Source organism: Colias croceus, chromosome 2, assembly GCF_905220415.1.
Source record: "Colias croceus chromosome 2, ilColCroc2.1".
NCBI classification, from domain to species: domain Eukaryota; kingdom Metazoa; phylum Arthropoda; class Insecta; order Lepidoptera; family Pieridae; genus Colias; species Colias croceus.
The window spans coordinates 291,296-312,672 of NC_059538.1; the positions used below are offsets into that span (position 1 = coordinate 291,296).

Below are 21,377 nucleotides of genomic sequence, written 5' to 3' on the forward strand. Positions count from 1 at the left end.
ATAATTTTTACAATAACTTTTTTTTATTTCCCTACTAGCTGTGCTGTGCGGTTTTACCCGCATTGCTCCGCTCCTGTTGGTATTAGCGTGATGATATATATTAATAAATGGGCTATCTAACACCAATAGAAATTAATGAAGTTCCTGAAATTAGCGCGTTCAAACTATGGTTCAAACCAATGTTCAAACAAACAAACTCTTCAGCTTTATAAGATAAAACATTTTGATTATTATATCTATAGAATATGTTTAAGTGTGTATAGATATACATATTATATAGTTATTCTGAGTAGATAAGTAAAATACAAGTAATAATCAGCGAACATTTCGGATATAATAATCAGATTGTTTAAATATTATCTTTATTGCTCTTAGAGCATAAAGTTAAACTAAATGAAAGATAAAAATAATACTTAAAAACTTTTTTTTTATTAATAAAAACACTTTACATGATCAAAATTATTAGAACTATGAATAGTAACAATGTTCCAAGTATTTTCCCGCCAACTTAATCGCTGTCACTGTCAACTTCGGGCGCCATTTTCTCAGGCTCAGGTTTTGTTTGATCTTTTTCTCCCGGTTTCCTATACCTGAAAAACATGTGAAAAACAATATTTAAAATTGATTTATAAAAATAAAATCTTTTACTTTAATTTTATGTAGGAAAGCAAACAACAACAAAATGCATGTTTATTAATAAGTTCGTTACAAAAAATAACTCCATCAGGTGAGAACGAGTTAGACTAGCATTTTTGTTAGCATACCGACGCAACGGTTCCGTACAAGCATCTTGTTCCCTTGTGATATTTCAAAATTGCAACATAACATAAGCGGTTATTATCTACATCGAAAAGGGTGCGCGAGTTTAAAATCTCGAGAAGTAGTATCAGTAAGGGTATTGACAACAATTTATTCAACATTCTATAAATTGCCTGGTACGTACCTCATGGTATTCACCCAGGTGGCTCGTCTCTCTGCAGGCGCTACGTATTTCTTTATGCGTATTATGTTGTTTTCAAAAACTGTTTTGTCTTCTGCAACAGCCTGTAATTCAAATTGATATAATTTATTTAGAAGGAATAAATTGTTTGGCACTCGTAATTAACGGACGAGTTCAACTACCACCGGTACCAGCGCTCTGTACATCATTTTTCTTTTTGTCATTACGTACCAAGACCCATGAAGAACCGTCATACTAGTACAAATGACCCAATAATTTCTGTCACTATCCCCTGGTCTATTATGAATGAAAATATGTAATGAATGCATGAAATATTATAATACATACAGCCAGTGCTTCCTTTGGAGTTGTGAAGAATATCCTGGTTGTAAATATTGGCTTTGGATCCTCTCCATCACACTTCAAGTCTGCAATTCTGAAATCATTACAACAACATTAGATAAAATTGTGATAGTAACAAAAGTATTTCTTCAATAATACATAAGTATCTTCATTATAATGATTAGTATTTTACTAATATTATAAATATGTAAGTTTGCAAGATGGATGAATGTATGCATGTTTGTTGCTCTTTCATAGGAACACCACTAAATAGATTTTGACTACTCTCGGGAGTGATGTAGCTTATATACCAGAAGAAATACACATAAGCTATATTTTTCATATTGTTTTTAATAGAGTTCTAGACTTACCCAATATTCTGAACATTTCCAAATTTGGAGAAGTGCTCTTTTAATAATTGCCGGTAGTTGAGAATTATAGAAAATGGCAAATTCTGTACAAGTACTGCAGCATTTAAATTACGATTTTTCTTTTTATTCTTTCTCTTCTTTGATTTCTTCACTTCATCAGTGTTTAATTCAGGCTTCAATTCAGTAGAAGCCAAAATTTTTGGGTTTTTTTTAATCTTTTTCTTTTTTTTCTTGTCGACACTCATCTCATCTAGCATGTTGGTTAAAGTGTGAGCATTATCACCAATGTTAAGGTTTTCAATACCTTTGGCAATCACTTCTGGTTTGTTCTTCTTTTTAGTTTTCTTTGCAGGTTCTTCAGATTCAGAGCCTTCCACTGTATGTTTATTTTTTTTTGTTTTTTTCAGTTTCTGTTTATCAAGTAATACATTGTCTTCTGTGCTCTCTATTTCAGAGTCTGCTGTAGGTTTTAGATTTTTGCCTCGCTTTCTTCTCTTCTTCTTTATTTCTGTTGCTTTTTCATTCATTGTGTTAACAATTATTTTTTCTTCTGTAGCCTTTGTGCTCATATCTACAATACTTGTATTGTCACCACCACCCATTTCTTGATCAGATTTAACTGGTATTTTTTTGATTTTCTTTCCTGGTTGTTTCCTTTTATTTCTAGTTATTTCTTTTTGATTATCTGTATTATTTTCTTTTAAATTATTGTTCTCCTTATCTTCTTTAACTATGAGTTTACTCTTAGGCTTACTCTTTTTTAAATTGGTCTTAACTGTATCTTGGTTCTTAGCCATTAGAGAATCATTTGATTTCGTTTTTTTAATAATAACTTCATTGTCCTCCAGCATAAGGCTTACCGATTTATTTCTTTTTTTAGGTTTTATACTGGGAACATTGGAAGTATCTACGCTGTCATAGGCTGAGGTACCTTTCAAGATTGATTTTACGCAAGGATTTTTATTTTTACTAACGTTAGGTGTCGACGTAGCTTTGCTATTTAAAGGCGATCGGTTACCTGATTCTGCGCTTAAATTTGTACCATCTATGTCTATTTTGGACATATTAACAATTCCACCCTTCGTTTTCATTTTATTAGGGTTTTGCCGTCGTTTTATTGGTTTTTTCACATGATCATTGGGATCACTTTTATTTAAATTTTCTTTTATATTAACGGAATCTCCATCTGATGTATTGTAATACTTTACAAAGTCATATGTTTTGTTTGTTTGTTCTTTTTCAGTAGTCTTTCGTGGAAGATTCAAGTTTTTAGATTTCATTGCTGCAATTAACTTGACACATGAAGTTAATATTAAATTAAATTAACATAAAAATTATAAAAATGTAAACAACACCGCTTTTGATTTTGTTTTAAACTAAGAGCAATTATTGCTCTTAGGTTTTAAAATTTTGAGGTTATGTCATATGTGGATATGTCCATAGACTATACGTCATTCAATAGAACTGTCAATCGAAAGGGGAACATACAGGGGGGACATGTGACAAATTGGTACCTATTTTATTCCAGATTTTTTCAAATAAGTTTTCAGTGCCTTAAAAAACTTCCGTATTTATCATATTTATGAACGTTTAATTTCCACATAAGGTATAAATTGGAAAATAATAATGTAAAAATATATCGATTTTTGATGAAGCTACATCTCTACGGTTGGTGACGCCAATTCTGATTCATCACTGAACAACACTATAATTTAATGGCGGATTCGCTTGTGTGACGCCGGTTGTGTTATTTTTGCAATAATTTCGGTGTACTTTTGTAAAAAGGTTTTATAGTTTTGTGTATTTGTAAAATATTTGAGGTAAGTCATAGGTTTTTTTATTATGTACCCAAAATTTGTTAGGTTTTCTGTTATTACGTTATAGATATGTAAAGGTTCGTGAATTTTCCATTGATCGCCATGCCCTCATGGCGCCTTTCCCAAGTATTGATGTTTTGGCGACCATATCATGTTATACCTAAAAGCACCATAAAACCGGACACTTTGCATTTTATTAGCGTTTCTGACATTTATGCGGGTGATAAACTTTGTCCTTGAATATAGTTAGCGGCTAAATGTTATTGAATGTCATAACTATAGGCGGGAAACTATTGGAACGTAAATCACGCCGAACGTAGGAATTTTGGCTAACATTTAAATTTTATAGGTCGTGTCGAAAATGGTAGCGCCGAAGAGAGGTCGTGGGGCAGCTCAGAAAAAGGCAAAAGCTAATGAAGAAGTGAGCCAACCGGAGCCGGAGCCCACGGAGGCGATGGAGGCTACGGAAGAGAACAACGGCGACGCGCAGGCCGAGGCGCAGGAGGAGGCTCCGGCCGAAGAGGCCGCGGATCAGGCGGAAGGAGAGCAAGAGGCACAGAACACTGAAGAAGCCAAACCAGAAGAACCGAAAGAAGAAAAAGTGGAATCTGGTAAACTGCTTGTTGAAAATCTCCCATCAAGTTACCTATTTGATTACCAAGATAAACTGAAAGAACTTTTCTCGAAGCACGGAGAAATCAACAGCGTAAAGTAAGTTTTTCATTTTTCTTCATAAGTTCTAAAATTTCGACACAAACTTGCTAACATTCAAATATCAGTTCGATTTTTTCCTAAGAATTAAGTTGAAAATTATGTTAAAAAAAAGTATGATAAGTTCTGTATTGCAAATTGCAATTGGAACTGATTGAAGCGGAGTATTAACAAAAGGAATTTTCTTTCTTTTTAGACGTGGTCCGATCATTGTAACTGAATTGACCACAACTCCGACATTATCGGCTATAGTCGAATTCAAAAACAAAGAGTGTCTGGAAAAGGTAAACAAAAGTTTATTAACATTATTTTTAATTTCTTTAGTTAGATAATAATTAGACATCGCCTGCTGTGGATCAAAGTGATCCCAACGGGACATGTAAAGCTAGACTTTTCCAAATTTCCTTAATTTCCCTAAAAGCGAATAAGAATGACTATTTGAATGTTTGGAATGGCTGGTCTTCTACACAAATGTTTTTATTGGCTTCTATTTTGACATGGATTAAGTAAAGTGCAAAATTTTATTTTTCAATGACAGTAGTAGATCAGCCCAATGTTTCCTACACTGTGGTGTTTGTGTGTGTATACCATAATTATAGTATATTATTTATAAATTTGTATATATTTTAAATGGAATACTGCACATACAGGATGACTCATGGTATAGTTACACATGTGTGAACACTACCCATTGTGAATGACAAATCACCAACACCTTATATATTCACTGAACATTCATATCATATATTGGGACATTATAACGACCTTTTTATGACCACCTTATGACATAATACACCTATCTGATTTATTGGGTATATCATATCAATCTTATATATTTGAATTATAAATGTATTAATAATATTTCTATACAGCTTTTTGTGCAAACAGGGTGTGGGGCATTAACAGGTAAAAGTAAGATAAAATTGATATTGTTGACTCAATATAACATTTGGAAAAAATGCTATGAACAAAAAAAATTTGTGATAATTTTAAGATGTGAAGTGTATAAAGTTAACATATAGAGATGTTTTGGCAATATGTTATAGCTGTTCTAATTAAATAGTAACACAGCATTGTTTGTTCTATTGGTTATGTATCCATATATTTATATTGCTCCATAGGTATTAGGTAGGCTCTATGATTCTTTCCATATATTTTTTTCTTCTTAAATGAAGTATTGAATTACTGTAATTCATAAATAAAGAAATTATGTTCTTAGGCTGAAGATAATATGATAAAAAATAATTATAGGTATAGTAAATGTTAGTTATTTTGCTTATTATAAATACATATGTTATACAGTAGATATTGCTATGTTGTCCTTGTCAACAAAGAGTTGCATGCTTTTATTATTTAAGAGTATTACAATGATAATATTTGTAAAAAAGTATCTATGCTATTTTTATAATTAAAGCTGATTTTAAAAGCATGCCTATTATTAAGTGGATGATATTTTCTTACACACCCTGTAAACTTCAATCAATATTATAAGTTTTCTTAGGTCTAGTAAAAATAATTGCGACATAACAGCTAAAGAGGTGAAGAATTCACACTTTTGCTGTTTTGTTATATTTGAATTATAAATTCGAAGGGGTAAGTTTTTTAGGCAACCAAAACCAAAAGTATGCAATCTGAAATAAATATACATAAATCATCATCTTTTCAACACGCCACTTAAGTTGTTACCACAGCTAGGCAAACTGGCCCACGGCAGGGTCTCAAGTGTGTTCCCATTGCAGGCGCTGACAGAGGACGGTACAGTATTAGAGGGCAACGCGATCTCAGTGGTAGTGGAGTCGTCTGCAGAGACGGCTGTACTGGTGGGAGTGCCCTACGAGGCCTCCACCGAGTATGTGAAGCTGCTGTTTGGGCAGTGCGGGGAGATTGCACACATACACGAGTTCAGCAAGACTAAGTTTAAGATTTGTAAGTGTTTTTTTAACTTGGGTGACATAGGTTAGGATGTTTCAAGTTTGAAATTGAGGATGATACTGATTTGATTTTTTTGAGTATAAATTATCAATGCTTTATCTCTTTTTATTCTTCCTGTGTAATTTTATGCAATTTGGTAATCACGAAACATAAAACGTAAAAAGTCCTAAAGAATCGGCAATAGACTTAAAGAGTAGTTCAAAACTTTTATTTAATTTTTTACTAGTGCAATTACTATACATGAACGCATGTTGCAGTGCGCGTGACGTTCCACGAGAAGGCATCAGTGGAGAAGGCGCTGAAGCTGGACCGGGAGCTGCGCCTCAACGGCTTCCTCGTCACCGTCTCCAAGTACCGGGACGATGACGAGCAGAAGGCACACGCTAACAGCAATAAGGTAAATGACATAATAGGCTTTACATTATTTTGCATGTACATATATCTTCACTTTTTATCACGGTTTGTTGTTTCAGTAGAAACACTGTAAAAAATATTAAAATACTTAATATTACGTAAAAAAAAATCTCTTGTCTTTTCTCTCAAGCGGAAATGATTGTTTCAAGCATCGATACTAATATAGTTAATTGTACTAATTTTTATGTTTTCATGGAAAATAAGGATCGTATTAAAATGAATAGACTTGTGGCGACACTTCGTAAGAATCCCACCTTGATTCCCCCGCATGTTGCGAATGTTTCACATATAATATAGTGTGATGTTGCAGGCGAACAAGCGGCAGCACGGGCAGCAGAGCCGCAACAGCGCGGCGGGGGCGAGTGCGGGGGCGGCGGGGGCGGGGGCGAGTGCGGGGGCGGGGGCGGGGGCGGGGGGCGCAGGCGCCGGCGCCGCCGGGGGCGCGGGGGGCGCCGCCCCGCCGCGCAACAACACCTTCCGCCCGAGGGGCGGCGCGGCTTTCAATGCGAGGGGCAACTTTAGAGGTGAGACTCAGGCTATGTCTGACTGATTTATGAAGGTTTAAATAGTGCAAAGGATTTAAATAGTCTTTTCAAATAGAAAAGGAGTTTTGCCTAGAATAAAAAAGTAAAAAAATAGTATGAAATTTTCAGAGTTTTTAACTGTTTGTTAAAAAGTAACATTTCATGTACACTTGTAACCAAGTGTATTTCATAATGTGTTCCCAAACATTATGTATGAATATTTAACATGATTCTATATATTAAATGTGCTAAATAACCCGTTACCATGACGCAGGAGGAGCCCGCGGGCGCGGGTTCGCGGGTCGCGGCGGCGCGTTCCCGCGCGGCGGCTTCGCGCCCGTCAACACCTACCTGCCGCCGCAGGGCTTCATGGGCCGCCCGGTGCGTCCCACACACCATACATACACACACACGCGGAGTACATAGTGGATATTGCACCTAACATACATGCACCTAGAATAGATAGCACAAACAAAACATAACACATAGATGTAATGTAACACGTAAATAAATAGAGCACAAAACACAGAAAACAGCATACAACACAGCATCAGCGAATTGTGCACATAAATCTATAGGTACAGCATCATTTCCTCCATAGACCACTGTGTACCGCACATACTAAACATTACACACACACGACACTACATACAACAGCAAATTATACTTACACTTATATAAAATGTATGAGACCAATTACAAATAACAACCACATATTATTTAATGTCACTGTATCTCCACTCTCTACTCTTTACATTACTATGTTAAGAGGACTTATAAACTAACCACAAAATATGTGCCGTTATTGTCTCTTTTCTTTGTTATGCATGTATATTCCCTTAGGTTGAATTGGATATTTTTTCCTTACAAGTGTCACTTGATTGCAACATTTAAAAATATTATAGTGATATTTAGTGACTAATGAAAATTTTAAGTGTGAAGTAGGTGTTTATTGTGTGTTATTACCGTCAATCCTCATTTATAGAAGCAAGATTTAAATAAATCACCTTTCAAATGCATGAACCTGATCACATATCCTGTGATTATAACAAATTTTTACTCCTATTCTATGAACATTTTTCTAATTCTTGATATCCGTTGTCATTTTGAAGTAATAAAAAAGCAGTAATAAGCATGTCTTCAAGCTTTTAAAGTAACTTTACACATAACTTGATGTTAGTACACTATTCCTGTATAAAATTACACAAATATTCTACATACAAATTAATATTCTTAATTTTATTACTTCATGGTGACACTCACTGTATTTTTTTGCAATCATTTCATGCTTCAAAATAAACGAATTTCCAGTAGTTGTAGCACAAATCCAAGTTTTTCTGCTTTGTGATTTTATTTTATTTTACATACGCATGCTTTCAAGAAATGAGTGCATAGAAAAGTCGGCAAAGAAATGCAGCGAACACAAAATGTATGTGGGGTGGAAACTCTGCAAGTTCTTTGCGTTAATATTTTCTGTGCATTCTTTTCAGAGCTACCTGTAGACAGATCGACTAGCGCAGGTATTTTTTTTGTTTTCATTTTTATGTTGTAAATAATCCTTCTATGTTCTTTATACTGCTTGATTTGATAATAAACTAACAAAACTATACAAGGGATAGCCGGAAAATTATAGTTCTTATAGTGTATTAGGGTAATTTAGAATTCGTAATACATAATATTTCAAACATTGAGATTCATAAACACTGGATAACTTTTAAGATTTTGCACTTTTGGTTGTTTTTATATATATATTAATAATATAATATAAACAGTATTTTTATATATCTATATTTCCCTGTATATTTAATTTTGTCTTGCTTTCCATCACATTCCTTCCTTCATAAAATATGTTATGCTTATACAAATTGTGTTATTAATTTTTTTGCAATCACAATCATTGAAAACATTAATTATTGCCGTCAATGTTTTAACCGAAATAGTAAAATTCAATATTAAAAGATGTTTCAAGTCAATAAAATAATTGCTAGCAAACTTAATTGACGCATGATCATTAAAGATTTCACGGTCAATTGCGTATCATTTTGATACGCGGTTTTTAACTTTCTATATAAATATTGTACTATATTTAACAGTTTACTTTCCCGTTTTTATATCAATAGTAATTACACGAAAGTTTTGATTTCCCTTTGCATTAAATTATTTAATATTGTAATGTCGTGAATTATGATTACGATATTATAAAATAATTTTAATGATTTGATTTGTTAATTGTTTAAATAATAAAAATAGAAAACCGACTCATTTTATTTACTTATTATTACACAAACCCTCGAATGAGAACAGTCTTTTTGCTATTAATGATAAACATTGTTATTTTTTTGTATTGTGTGAGTTCTAATGTCTTTCACTCAGAAATTATTTAACAAGGCCCAATTAGATCAACATTTACGTGAAAATAATAATAACAGTATGTATTTATAGAATATAATAACAATTGTATTGTTTCAGCAGGGCGCGTTCATGAACGACGGTCAGCGGCCGAACAAGCGGCTCCGGCAAATGTAACATAGTGCAGTGTGAGGACTCGTGCGTCGGTGTTGTGTGTGTGTGTGAGACTGTATCGGATAAATCTAGCCAATTGTATTTACTAAGTACACAGATAAATTTAATTCTATTGTCTTTTGACAGCTAATAAATGAAATGATTACTAACATTGCTTGTTTTATTTTTGTGTATTAGAGATCTCTTAATCTGCCTACACGATGAATGCTATATAATAATATTTTGACTATTATTATTGCAAAATTATGACAAAAGTTCAATCTTCTGACCCAAAAGGAATACCTAAATACTATTAAGTTCACGTGGGAAACAATAACACAATATATAGTTGAGAATAAACAACTTCTGGTGTTATACTAAGCGCATATGCAAATAATTGCATTAATTTACATAAAAATGCATTGTTTCTACAACTTACAATTAGCTGGCAATCCCCTTTCATAATGTTTAATGATATACGTGCAATTAACGGTTGTTGGCTTTACGAATTAATTCTTAAACATATGCGTGCGTCGCTAAAGATTTTGTATTTATTGTTGTTTGTGATCGCAACGGACGCGCACGCTCAAACGAAACAACACAAGCTCGTGTAACAAGTTAGCAATATTACGTAAAATGAATTTTAAACTGTGCTTCGTTGTTTTGGTATTTTTAAGTTTCACAAATTGTGCAAATGTAATTTCGCGCCAAAATGCATATTCTAAAAAAGATTCCCGCGAAAAGTCAAAGAGTATACACGTTCATGAACAATTGATGGACAATCTGTTTATTATCTATGATCCTTCTTTTCTCGCGCTCGTGTGGCCGAAAATAAAGAATGGTGTACATTTGAGTTTGGATAGGTATTGTTGGACCGAATTGAGTGTGTTTTTCAAAGATTATTTGGATGGTCACGCTTGGGCATATAAAAGTAAGTATTTGTTTGTATAATATTATAGAAGACTAATTTTTTTGTGATGATATGAATAAGCATTATGCAATTAACGTAATAATATAAAATAAGTAGTATTTGAATTAATAATTTATATAAAGTAAAAAATAGTGTAACTATATTACGCCATGACACCTGCGAGCTGTTTTGGCACAGTTGATAAATATTTTTTGAAAAATGGCTTTTATCTTCGTTAAATTTAAGTATATTACCGAAATATAGGGTTTTACTTGTATAGTAAACGTATACACACATTATGGAAGAGGATTTCAAAATCTTTCGTCATGCCTATTCAAGTCTATTGACTGGCACTCCAACAAGGGGCTACTGAAAATCAGCGCTTCACAACAAGTGCAGCACATGCTGAGTAGCGACCCTTTTTAGCACCACACTGATTAGGAATAAGTTCAATTTTTTTTTTCTTTTTTAATTTGTTGCTTTTGTTTTGTGTTTATTTTTTTTTATTTTTTTCCTTTTATTATGTGTGTGGTGTTGAATAAACTTTTCTTCTTCTTCTTCTTCTTCTTTCTTCTTCTATATTTTTTTTAAATTTTGGCGGTCTAGAATAATTAGTATCTAACTAATTTAAACTCTGTTTACGTCATTTATGATGTGAAAGTAATTAACATAAATTTATCATTATATAAAATTTAAATTTAAATCTCGCATTATTTACACGCACATCAAATTACAAAATTCTGCTTTTATAAGTCATAATGTTTACATGCGATTACTCTCGTAGAAGTAAAGAACGGTCCGTAGGAAGATCGTAATTATGATAATTTAAACGCATCGAAAGCAAAAGTGTCACGCGCCAGCGCATCTCGTGAGATGATGCACTGTCAATGACATTACAGATAAATGAGAATTAAACTACTGTAAATAAAAAGTTAATATTGTTACCCTGTAATTGGAGAAATCTCTGTTTATAAGATTTCTATTAAGTCCTTAAATGTTTGTTATTCAAGTTATTAGGTTTAAGATTTGTCAAACTAATTAAATAAAATAAAAAAATTGAGGAAGTCCACTGCAAATTATTATCAACAATTTGCTGGTCATTCTGAAACCCACATTAAAATGTTTAAAATACACACAAACTAAATACATTAAAGGAACTCAAAGCTAAAAGACGCTTACTTCTATTATTAGTAATTATTATTTAACATTAGGAAAAACATCTCGGTAAACACGGATTTCTAAAAGAAAACCGCAGCTAATCCGCTATCAGCGCCGGTTGTAGAATGTATTGAGTAATGTATTTTCAGAATATGACTTCTGCTATTTATTAACAAGATGACGATACATGAACAATACAATGTGTTCAATTAATTATAAAACTATCTCTGGTTAGGCATTTTGGTTCCCGCTACGATCTGGAGACGCGCGCTCGGCTTGGTGACTCTCTACTGGCTAAAGAGATACAGAAGAGACATAGATCTAAGATACATTTATGTTAAATTAATAAAACTTCTTACTTTAGATCGCTGGTGTCGAAAAAAGTCCATCTGCTAAGTGCTAACTACTTCCATATTTCATAAACTTTCAACTGAGATTTAGAAAATTATGGACCGCACTTAATCATACTCTTGCCTTTGAGTTATAAGTTTTGCTGCGGTTAGTACTTTTATTTATCATGAAATATTCTGTATTTAAAAAATGTAAATATTGAGGTTTATGACATTATTATAATAAAGGCTATTTTTGCGTGACAGACGGCGAGAGCATCTCGTGATTGCGGTAAAAACTTGATGAAATAACACTCAGTCATATGTGTTTTAACTAACGTGCCGACAATTTCTATTTTGTTTATCTTCAAACGTTTATCAGTATATTTAAATAATTTAAGCGCGTTTTATGAACATGGAAAATTGTCTAACGTGTTTCTGCCCTAACGCGTTTCTGCCCTAACGAAATGTTAGGGCAGAAACGCGTTTTAAAATTAAACGATTTCAAACCTTTGAAACTTTTTTGAAATCAAAATTTGATGAAATTAACATTGATAATTAGCGCAACAACGTTTTCCCGGCTGACAGTACTGTATAAAATGTTTCACACGCACAACATTATACGAGCCTTTTATTTAATTTTACTCTTAATGATGATGAAAATAAAACTTATTATTATCTATTTATTATCTACATTAATATGTCGCACGTATATTTTATATAGGAACAAGGTTGCTGTTTAATGCAAGTTGTTCTACGCAAAAATAATAATAAACTAGTGATGCGTAAAATCATAATTCATTGTTTAATCCAGTTTGTGTGTAGATACAGTTAATCCATTTTGGAATTTATTAATAAGTTAACTGAAAACTGAACTACGTAGTATCCGTTAATTTTATTTGCGTAAATACCTAACACAATTTTACCGATGGATATGTTGCAGGCAAATTGTAGGTACCTAGGTATATAATTCTGTCGTTCATGCGGTGTCGTCAGTTTACACACGATCGCATTTTAAGTAAAAGCGAAAATATATATAATTTAAATAGCGTTAAAGAGGGTAAAACAGGTTAAATATCTCGGACACTGTGTTTCGGAGGACTTGAATGATCAAGTAGATATTGAGCGTGAAAGGAGATCCCTGGCGGCTAAATGCAATATGCTGGCCCGCAGGTTCGCCCGATGTAGCAAAGAGGCAAAAATAACTTTATTCAAAGCCTATTGCCAAAACTTCTACACGGGAAACCTGTGGTTCAAGTACTCCAAAAAGAGTATGAATGCATTACGGGTGCAATATAATAATGGGTTTAGGATGCTGATGGGCTTGCCGAGGCATTGTTCAGCGTCTGAAATGTTTGCGCAGGCTCATGCAAATGATTTTCATGCCATTTTGCGAAAAAAGACAGCTTCATTACTCCAGCGGTTACGTGCAAGTCCCAACGGAATCCTAAACACATTATCACAAAAAGTAGACTCACCAATACTAGAACATTTTATTAATGTGTTGGTGAGACGTGAAGTTTTTTAAATTGTATACCTAATAACTATTTGTATTTTTAGATTAATTATTTTTGTGCGTACTCTAATTTTAATTTTTGCTTAATTTTTCTGTGACTTTATGTATGCTTCTGATTATTTGTGACATGTCAATTTTATAATTTGTATTTCTAGATTTAATTTTATTGCGTATTTTAATTTTAATTGTTATTTCTATTTAATTTTGGGTCTTTGTTACTCTGAAATAAAGAATTTATTATTATATTATTATTATTATTAAGTAATGCTTAGGATTTGCTTATTCCAAATTAATATAAAAAATACCTGAACTAACTCATGCCCTAACCAAACCAAAAAGTCGACATACCTTCATAATACAAAAATATGGATAATATTAAATAACCAGTCATAGGAAAAATCTATATTTAAAATTCTCGTGTTACAATATTAGTAACAATACTACTCCGAAACTGATGAACCGATTCTCATGAAATTTTGCAACACATTAACTCCTAAGGCAGGCAGACAACGTTTGCATCTAGGCAAGCACCTAGTAGGTAAGGTACAGCTAGTACCTAGGTAGTATTTGTTGTAATTTTTTTAGTATGAATGTATAAGTCTATTTTTGGATATATTATGCAGCTATTATATTTTCATTTACTTCAAACCTAAATCCATTACAATTATTTTCATACATAGTGCGCTTTTTAATTTGTAGCTGCAGATGCATCAGGCCGATATTCGTCATCATTCTTCACTGGAAACAAGTTCTGGTTGGGGTCCAAGCAACAATGCCAAATTCTGGTACGTCTTCTAGTTGTTAATAATGGAAGCAATTTGAACTCTTTTTTTTTCTGTTTTTATTTAGTATTCTAACGGCTGTTGCTCATTATGAATGAGAATGACTGCTGTGCACTGCGGTTTTACCCGCATTGCTCCACTCCTGTTGGTCTTAGCGTACGATGATATGTAAGCATGTAAGCCTTCTTCGATATTATATTATATTATATTCGCTATCTTATACCGAAAGAATTTTTCAAATCGGACCAGTGGTTTCTGTGATTTGCGCGTTCAAATTAACAAACAAACTCTTCAGCTTTATAATAAATTCTAACTGCTGTTGCTTATTATGAATGAGTAAAGCGGCAGAAAGTTAGTGTAGATTTGATATGTACTAGGTACTGATCGATTTTCCATGTCATTAAATCAGGATCAACTGGAGTTTGGCCCGTGATTCAAACAAAAGTAATAGGTTTTATCATTCAGGAATAAAGTAGCTTTCATGAAAGAATTTTCAAAAATTGCACAGCTGTTCGTATTTATAACATGAGTAATAAACAATATAATCTATACTCTATACTAATCTATACTAATATTATAAAGCTGAAGAGTTTGTTTGTTTGAACGCGCTAATCTCGGGAACTACTGGTCTTATTAGAAAAATTTTTTCGATGTTAGATCTTAGGCTATATGACTATAATATCATCTCGCATAGACCAACAGGAGCGAAGCACTGCGGGTAAAACCGCGGAGCACAGCTCGTTAATGAATATATTGTAATATTTCAGAACGATGCGTACGAGTCTCAAGCGCAAGATCAAACTTGGGGAGAGTTTTATAGTGGGGACTATCTCAAGACGTTGCTCAAGGGGAACACAAATTTTGGACGGAGTAAGTTATGATTTAGGAGGTCCTTAGGCCATTTTCCAAGATTTAAATTATGTAAATTATAGAAGAGAATATTAAAATGCCATCAAAATGTTATGTAATGAAATAAGTAAGATAGTTTGATAGCATCAAGCGTGATTTACAACTTTTAATATCTCCAGTCTCCTCAATTTATTTTTACAGTATAAAAGTATAAAAAAACGTCCATAACTCGTAGTTAGACGTGAATTTACGTTTATCGTACATTAAACTATCGTGTTCGAAAATTATATTTTATTGTTGTGTGAAACTTGCAATTTTTTGTAAAATGAATATAATATTTTATTATCTCAGAACTGTACTCTGAAAGCTAAGGCTGAAGTTGCTTTGCGATTTTATTTATATCTAACTAAACTATTGACTATTATAGAAATAAAATTGTATATATTAAGACTGAGATTTTGGTTCAAATAAACTTATTTATAAATATAAAATATAATAATAACGCAGACCAGCAAGACTGGCACGCGCTAGTGCAGCGCGACGAGCTAGTGCGGCGGCTGGTCCGCGCGGACAACGCGCCGCCCTTCGCCCTCGGGTACTCCGCCCTGCAGCTGCAGCTCAACCTCACCAGCTTGGCTTTGGCTAAGGTGAGGGATGATTAAAAGAAATCCTGCGCAACACTCTTAATTACTCTGAAAACTATGGAAAATAGCAAAGCCAAAAATGTAAAATTAATATCAATCTTACTATGTCTCACTTATTCAAAAATATTAAATGTCTAGTGTTTTTAAGTGATATTATCCAGTAGCCAAAAATGCCTAACTTAACACCATATAAAATAACTCTCATACTTTCTTGTGTCTAACACTTTAATTATCACATTACAGTCATACGATGTGATACTGGGCGTCTGCTTGCCAAAATCCTGCGCGTCTGAAGATATTGTCTCCATTATAAACTTCTCGATTATGCTCAACGATCACTTAAAGTACAACAACTCCCTCAGCAGATCGGTTAAAATCACATCTATTAGGCAAATACAAGGTTACGACATTAAAGACGACGTGGTCGCAGTTCTGACCATACTGATCACGATAATTTTCATCCTCCTATCTGTAATCGCCACATTGGTAGATCTAGATGTCTTCTCAGTAAGCCACCAAACGTTAAACCTAAATAAACCCATGAATAAGGACGAAATAGACAGGAAAACAATCACACGACCAGTGATAGTAGATGCAGTAATGAAGAACGCAAATAATGCTGGGACGTTAAAGCTGTGCGATCCAAAACTACCTCCTTCAATTACGCTGGGCGTAGTAAACATGGAGGGGACCGGGAACTGCAGGAGATGCGGGAAATATAGGAAACAGTGTGCCATCTCGAGACAATTTGACAATTTCCCGCCGTGTCCGAGGATGAAATACAACTCCTGCACAAGTTTGAACACAGAAGTCAAGAAAACTAATGGTTTAATGAAGGATCTGCTGTTGAGTTTTTCGATAAAGCACAGTTGGATGAGGGTTTTCAACACGAATCTGGCGAACAAGGATCTGTCCGTCATACACGCTGTTAAAATTATCGCAATGTTTTGGATAATTTTTATACATGTAGCTGTCACTGTTAGCTATGTTTCAAGTGAGTCTGATATTTTCTGGTGTTGTTATAATAACTGGTAGGATAAAAATTATGTATAAATTTGTGGCTTCCAGATAGCGGTGATATCAATGATCCTAGTAATATGTATTACAATATATTGGCCACTGGGACACTCGCGTTTGATACTCTGTTCTTTGTAAGGTCAGTATTTTTAGGATGTACCTAATTAAAGAATTTTTAATCCGTCATAAATCACTATATTCCATGCACAATATTTTTCTAATAGTAGGCTTCGACATAACACATTCTACGTATAACGTAAATTTCATTAATGCTGCATCATTTTCAAGGATCAAGATATTATTAATTATTATTAATATATGTTATTATGCTCTGTTCTTTTCTAGACTATTTTGTTCTGTTTTGTTCCGTTCGTATCTATTTTCTATCCTATTCTTCGAATTTATTATTGCAGCGGCATATTCAGCGCGCACCACTTCTTCTACCTGAAGGGGCGCTACTGCAGCGAGGAGGTGCTGCGTTGTTCTGGACCATGTGGCCAGCTGTCTCAGCTCATGTGTTTTATCATCAATCGGGCTATACGGTAGGTTGGGGGCTGATGATGACTTTTTGTTTGATGATGACACCTTTTAACGCAGGAGATATTGCACCCTATATTTTTCGTGATTTTTTTTAAATGATTAACAAAAGAGCTACTAAGTACTCTCTTATTTTTTTTCGAGAATTTTGAAATAATAAAAATATAATAAAAGTTTAGTTGAATTAAACAAGATTGGCAGAAGATGCGGGTTCGAGTCCCGCCCAGCGCTCGAATTTTTTCTATTCTTTAAAATTATTTTTTTCTTATAAAAAGAAACGGGAAAATAATAATCCACTGAAATAAACATCTCCCCCCAGGCTACTCCCCCCCTACGTGTTCGCGATATTCACGTCCTCAGTGGTGTCCCGCGCGTTACACGCCAGCGTGACGCTGGGGAGCGGGACTGACACGTGCCACACGTACTGGTGGCGGAACTTGTTGTATATCACTAACTTGTACCCACGGGAGGAACAGGTATTGTAACCAATAAATAATAATAAAAATCTTTATTGACATTATTAGTAATGTTCAGGTAAAAACAATGAACCCGAACTCCCGAACTAGTTAAACACTGTATCATGAGCTAGTGGCTGCTCCCAATATTGATCATGTCCCTAAAAATAAGTAATACTAGTAGTTGGTTACGTTTGATATATTATTGTTTTATAGGTTGGGAATTGTTGCACGTTATTATAGTATTTATGTGAAGTCAGCACCAATTTAGTGCATGTATGCTGAATGTTAATGTGTAAAAAGAAGTACTAAAAATATTTTTTTTCGAACTTACATTTATTGGTTGGGATTATGCTGACAAAGTGAACTTTCTATCAAATTGGGATTGTGCTGACAAAGTGAACTTTCTATCAGATTGGGATTGTGCTGACAAAGTGAACTTTCTATCAGGTTGGGATTGTGCTGACAAAGTGAACTTTCTATCAGATTGGGATTGTGCTGAGAAAGTGAACTTTCTATCAGATTGTGATTGTGCTGACAAAGTGAATTTTCTATCAGATGGGGATTGTGCTGTCAAAGTGAATCTATTTTCAGTGTTGACACTAAAAATATGTTGTTCATGCGGTCATTTCATTTTGTTATTCCTGCTGTCTCGCGCGGTGTCGTTGCTGTTCGCGAGCACTGAGCACAATCCACTTGCAGTACACACACACATATCCCAACTTGCAGTGCATGCACATCTCGTGGTACCTCTCTGCCGAGACGCAGCTGCACGCGTGCGGCGCCGTGCTGTGCGCTCTGCTCGCGACGCGCAAGCGGCTCGTGCTGTCTCTCGCGGTGTTGTTGCTGTTCGCGAGCACTGCGTTCGATGTGATCTCTAGTTATACGGAGGATTTTGTGTGAGTTTCAAGAAAGTATTTTTATTTATTTAAAATTCTTTGATATTGTAACAAAATAATTTCGTTTAATATGAATCTAGTTGTCGTGGCCGTGGTCGCGCGTATTTAAAGAAAATCCCGCATATTTCCCGTTCGATTTTCGAGATTAAACCTATCCAATGTCCTATCTCAGGTCCCAAGCTATATCTGTACTAAATTTCATCCAAATCGGTTCAGTATAAAATGAAGATAAAGATGAAGATGAACATGAGGATGGAGATGAAGATGAAGACGAAGATGACAACGACGAAAATGAAAATGGGGATGAGGATGAAAAGGAGCATGAACATGAGACTGAGAATGAGAATGAAAATGACAATTCATAATTCAATAATAAAAATAACAAAGTTTCAAACGAACCAGCAACCCTTATTTCACCTTTGTAGGAATGAAATTTTCAAATTAAAATTATTGAATTATTTGTTATTGAAAAAAAAAACTATATCTTCCAGAAATAGTGCTGGGTACGCATGGGAGGGTCACGTGTGGAGCCACGCGGCACCCTACGTGCTGGGCGTGCTCACAGGATGGCTTGTACATCGGATAGACGGGCTGCTTACTGTACCTAAAGTAAGAAACTTTTTATCAGTTTCATTTAAATTTATATTTTTATGTACTTTTTTTCTAGGCTAGGTACTTTTGAAGCACATACGTGTCTTTTTAACATAATTTCCTGCCGTATTTTCTTTTATTAATGGCGTATTTTCTAGAGATTTAAACACGGATATAAAATAATTATGATTGATATTGTTGAAACATGGATACTGACTAAAATGATAAATAATCTTGCTAGATGTGGTCAGTATCCCTGTGGATATGGTCATGTTGCGCGGCACTTGGGTCATGGGCGCTGCCGTGGGCGGGGTGGTGGGGCGCGGGGCGGGTGGCGGCGGGCGGGGGGACCGCGTGGCTGCACCTGCTGTGGCCCGCTGCGGGGATCTGGCCCGCTGTGGTCTGCTCTACCAAATATGCGTGTGAGTATTATATTTCAAAGTGTAGGAAAGTGCATGATAGAAATGTAGGGTTTTGACTTTTGTGATTACTGCTGAGTATTATATTTTGACACTAGCTGCGTCCCGCGGTTTTACCCGCGTTGCTCCGCTCCTGTTAGTCTTAGCGTTATGACATAGCCTTCCTCGATAAATGGGCTATCTAACACCAAAATAATTTTTCAAGTTTGACCAGTAGTTCCTGAGGTTAGAGCGGTCAAACAAACTGTAGCGACACCTCGCTCTGAATCGCGCAAGCGAAATGTTTCGCTACAGAGCTATATATACAACTTTCCGACATCATCCATTGGGGCCTTCACGGCCGGCCAGTCGAGTAGACTGGTCGAGGATCCTCCCTTTTTCGATGGAGGAATTCCACCTTCCTTCCTCCACACAAACAAAGAAACAAACTCTTAAGCTTTATAATATTAGTCTTATATATATTAGATAAACAAAACTACAATTAGATTATGGATACTTTTTGTTTCAATTTGCATTTAAGGATAATATACACTGTGTTATCATTCTCAGATATTTTTTGTGTTAATAGAATTTTTTGTCATATCATAGAGGTAACTAGTATTTTTTCTCTACTTATAAGACATTTTAGATGTTCTGTGCAAATACCATTAATTAAACATGAATGACATATAAATTATAAATCCTCAGACCGAACGCGGCAATTACTTGACAGTCGAGCGTGGTGTGGTGTCAGTCGCCTGTGCTACTGCGCATTGCTTCTGCACATGACACTCGCACGCGCACTGCTCGCAGCTGACACTGCTCTGTGTGCGAGTTTCGCGTGTCTGGTAAGTGTACACATTCACACACATTTCACTCATCATACACGCAACACACACACACAGAACACACTGTCACACACAACATGCACACCCGGAAGTGCCCGGAACCGCTTACGATTCAGATATTTTGCGCCTTGATGGGAATACATTTAAATTCAAGTTTTTAAAAACCCACAAGACACAATCTTTATCTTAAAATATCTGCTAACTAACATATATATAACTATATGCTGCTAATATTTGCTTAATTTTTTTTATCAATTTATAAGAAAGTATTAAGTATTAACAGTCTTTTTTATCAGCAATGTTGTAAATATCCTTAACACTAATAATACGAATACAGTTCAATTCTGAGATTATTAAATTTATTATTTCAATAATTTCCAGTTGTGTTACTACCTGGGCGTGACGGGCGTGACGTTGTTGTGCGCGTTCTGTCTGTGCGTGTTGGTGGAGATGCCGACCTGCGCCTTCCTCACCAGGCTCTCGGACTATGTGTATAGACGATAGACTTCTTGTAAATCAGGTGTTACAAGCTCATAGGATATCGATTATTTGACATTTGTTTTGTTTTCTTTCAATAATCGAATATATGGAAGGATTAAAAAAAATCGTTCATAGTATTTGCGAAAGAGAAATGTTTTAACAACTACAAGAGAAAAGAAATAGTTGGACGTAGTTAATTTTGCGTTTTTGATTTCGAATCGAAAGCAAATAAATTGTATGTAAGTTGTCAGGTATTTATTACTGGAGTAAAAATAATTCTGTGTAAAGATGTATCGAAAAAATATACCAATTAGACTGATTCTGTAAATTTTTAAGTTAGTTTAGTTGATAATATTGATTTTATGATATAATAGCTTTTGCTATTAGTTTAAGTATTCCAAAGTATTTATT

At 34.5% G+C, this 21,377-nt stretch overlaps 3 protein-coding genes across 3 annotated transcripts; 2 read left to right on the forward strand and 1 right to left on the reverse strand.

Moving 5' to 3' along the window:
- Positions 1–407: 407 nt before the first annotated feature.
- On the reverse strand, positions 408–3,029 carry LOC123704335 (lipoprotein A-like). Its single transcript, XM_045652679.1, has 4 exons — positions 1,654–3,029; positions 1,289–1,376; positions 944–1,044; positions 408–590 (listed from the first exon to the last, which is right to left on the reverse strand). The coding sequence occupies exons 1-4, from the start codon at positions 2,931–2,933 to the stop codon at positions 509–511; spliced, it is 1,551 nt and encodes a 516-aa protein (XP_045508635.1). The 5' UTR covers positions 2,934–3,029; the 3' UTR covers positions 408–508.
- A 281-nt stretch (positions 3,030–3,310) lies between these two features.
- LOC123703802 (nucleolin-like) lies at positions 3,311–9,725 on the forward strand. Its single transcript, XM_045651964.1, has 9 exons — positions 3,311–3,473; positions 3,820–4,181; positions 4,378–4,465; positions 5,921–6,107; positions 6,371–6,510; positions 6,838–6,889; positions 6,950–7,051; positions 7,326–7,432; positions 9,524–9,725. The coding sequence occupies exons 2-9, from the start codon at positions 3,832–3,834 to the stop codon at positions 9,575–9,577; spliced, it is 1,080 nt and encodes a 359-aa protein (XP_045507920.1). The 5' UTR covers positions 3,311–3,473; positions 3,820–3,831; the 3' UTR covers positions 9,578–9,725.
- Positions 9,726–10,153: 428 nt separating this feature from the next.
- On the forward strand, positions 10,154–21,225 carry LOC123698883. Its single transcript, XM_045645698.1, has 13 exons — positions 10,154–10,484; positions 14,166–14,251; positions 15,016–15,118; positions 15,605–15,744; positions 15,985–16,735; positions 16,810–16,897; positions 17,172–17,300; positions 17,615–17,771; positions 18,480–18,649; positions 19,141–19,258; positions 19,482–19,662; positions 20,347–20,486; positions 20,868–21,225. Exons 1-13 carry the CDS (start codon positions 10,190–10,192, stop codon positions 20,988–20,990), a joined length of 2,481 nt encoding a protein of 826 aa, XP_045501654.1. The 5' UTR covers positions 10,154–10,189; the 3' UTR covers positions 20,991–21,225.
- Positions 21,226–21,377: the final 152 nt, after the last annotated feature.

Excerpts from the sequence above, each read along its gene's own strand:
- LOC123704335 (XM_045652679.1), bottom strand. The coding sequence starts at position 2,933 with ATGAAATCTAAAAACTTGAATCTTCCACGAAAGACTACTGAAAAAGAA. Across the intron at positions 1,377-1,653 it reads GGAAATGTTCAGAATATTGG|AATTGCAGACTTGAAGTGTG; the intron begins GTAAGTCTAGAA and ends TAATGATTTCAG. Across the intron at positions 591-943 it reads ACCTGGGTGAATACCATGAG|GTATAGGAAACCGGGAGAAA; the intron begins GTACGTACCAGG and ends CATGTTTTTCAG.
- LOC123703802 (XM_045651964.1), top strand. The coding sequence starts at position 3,832 with ATGGTAGCGCCGAAGAGAGGTCGTGGGGCAGCTCAGAAAAAGGCAAAA. Across the intron at positions 6,108-6,370 it reads CAAGACTAAGTTTAAGATTT|TGCGCGTGACGTTCCACGAG; the intron begins GTAAGTGTTTTT and ends CGCATGTTGCAG. Across the intron at positions 7,052-7,325 it reads TGCGAGGGGCAACTTTAGAG|GAGGAGCCCGCGGGCGCGGG; the intron begins GTGAGACTCAGG and ends ACCATGACGCAG.
- LOC123698883 (XM_045645698.1), top strand. The coding sequence starts at position 10,190 with ATGAATTTTAAACTGTGCTTCGTTGTTTTGGTATTTTTAAGTTTCACA. Across the intron at positions 19,259-19,481 it reads GGCTGCTTACTGTACCTAAA|ATGTGGTCAGTATCCCTGTG; the intron begins GTAAGAAACTTT and ends TAATCTTGCTAG. Across the intron at positions 19,663-20,346 it reads CTGCTCTACCAAATATGCGT|ACCGAACGCGGCAATTACTT; the intron begins GTGAGTATTATA and ends ATAAATCCTCAG.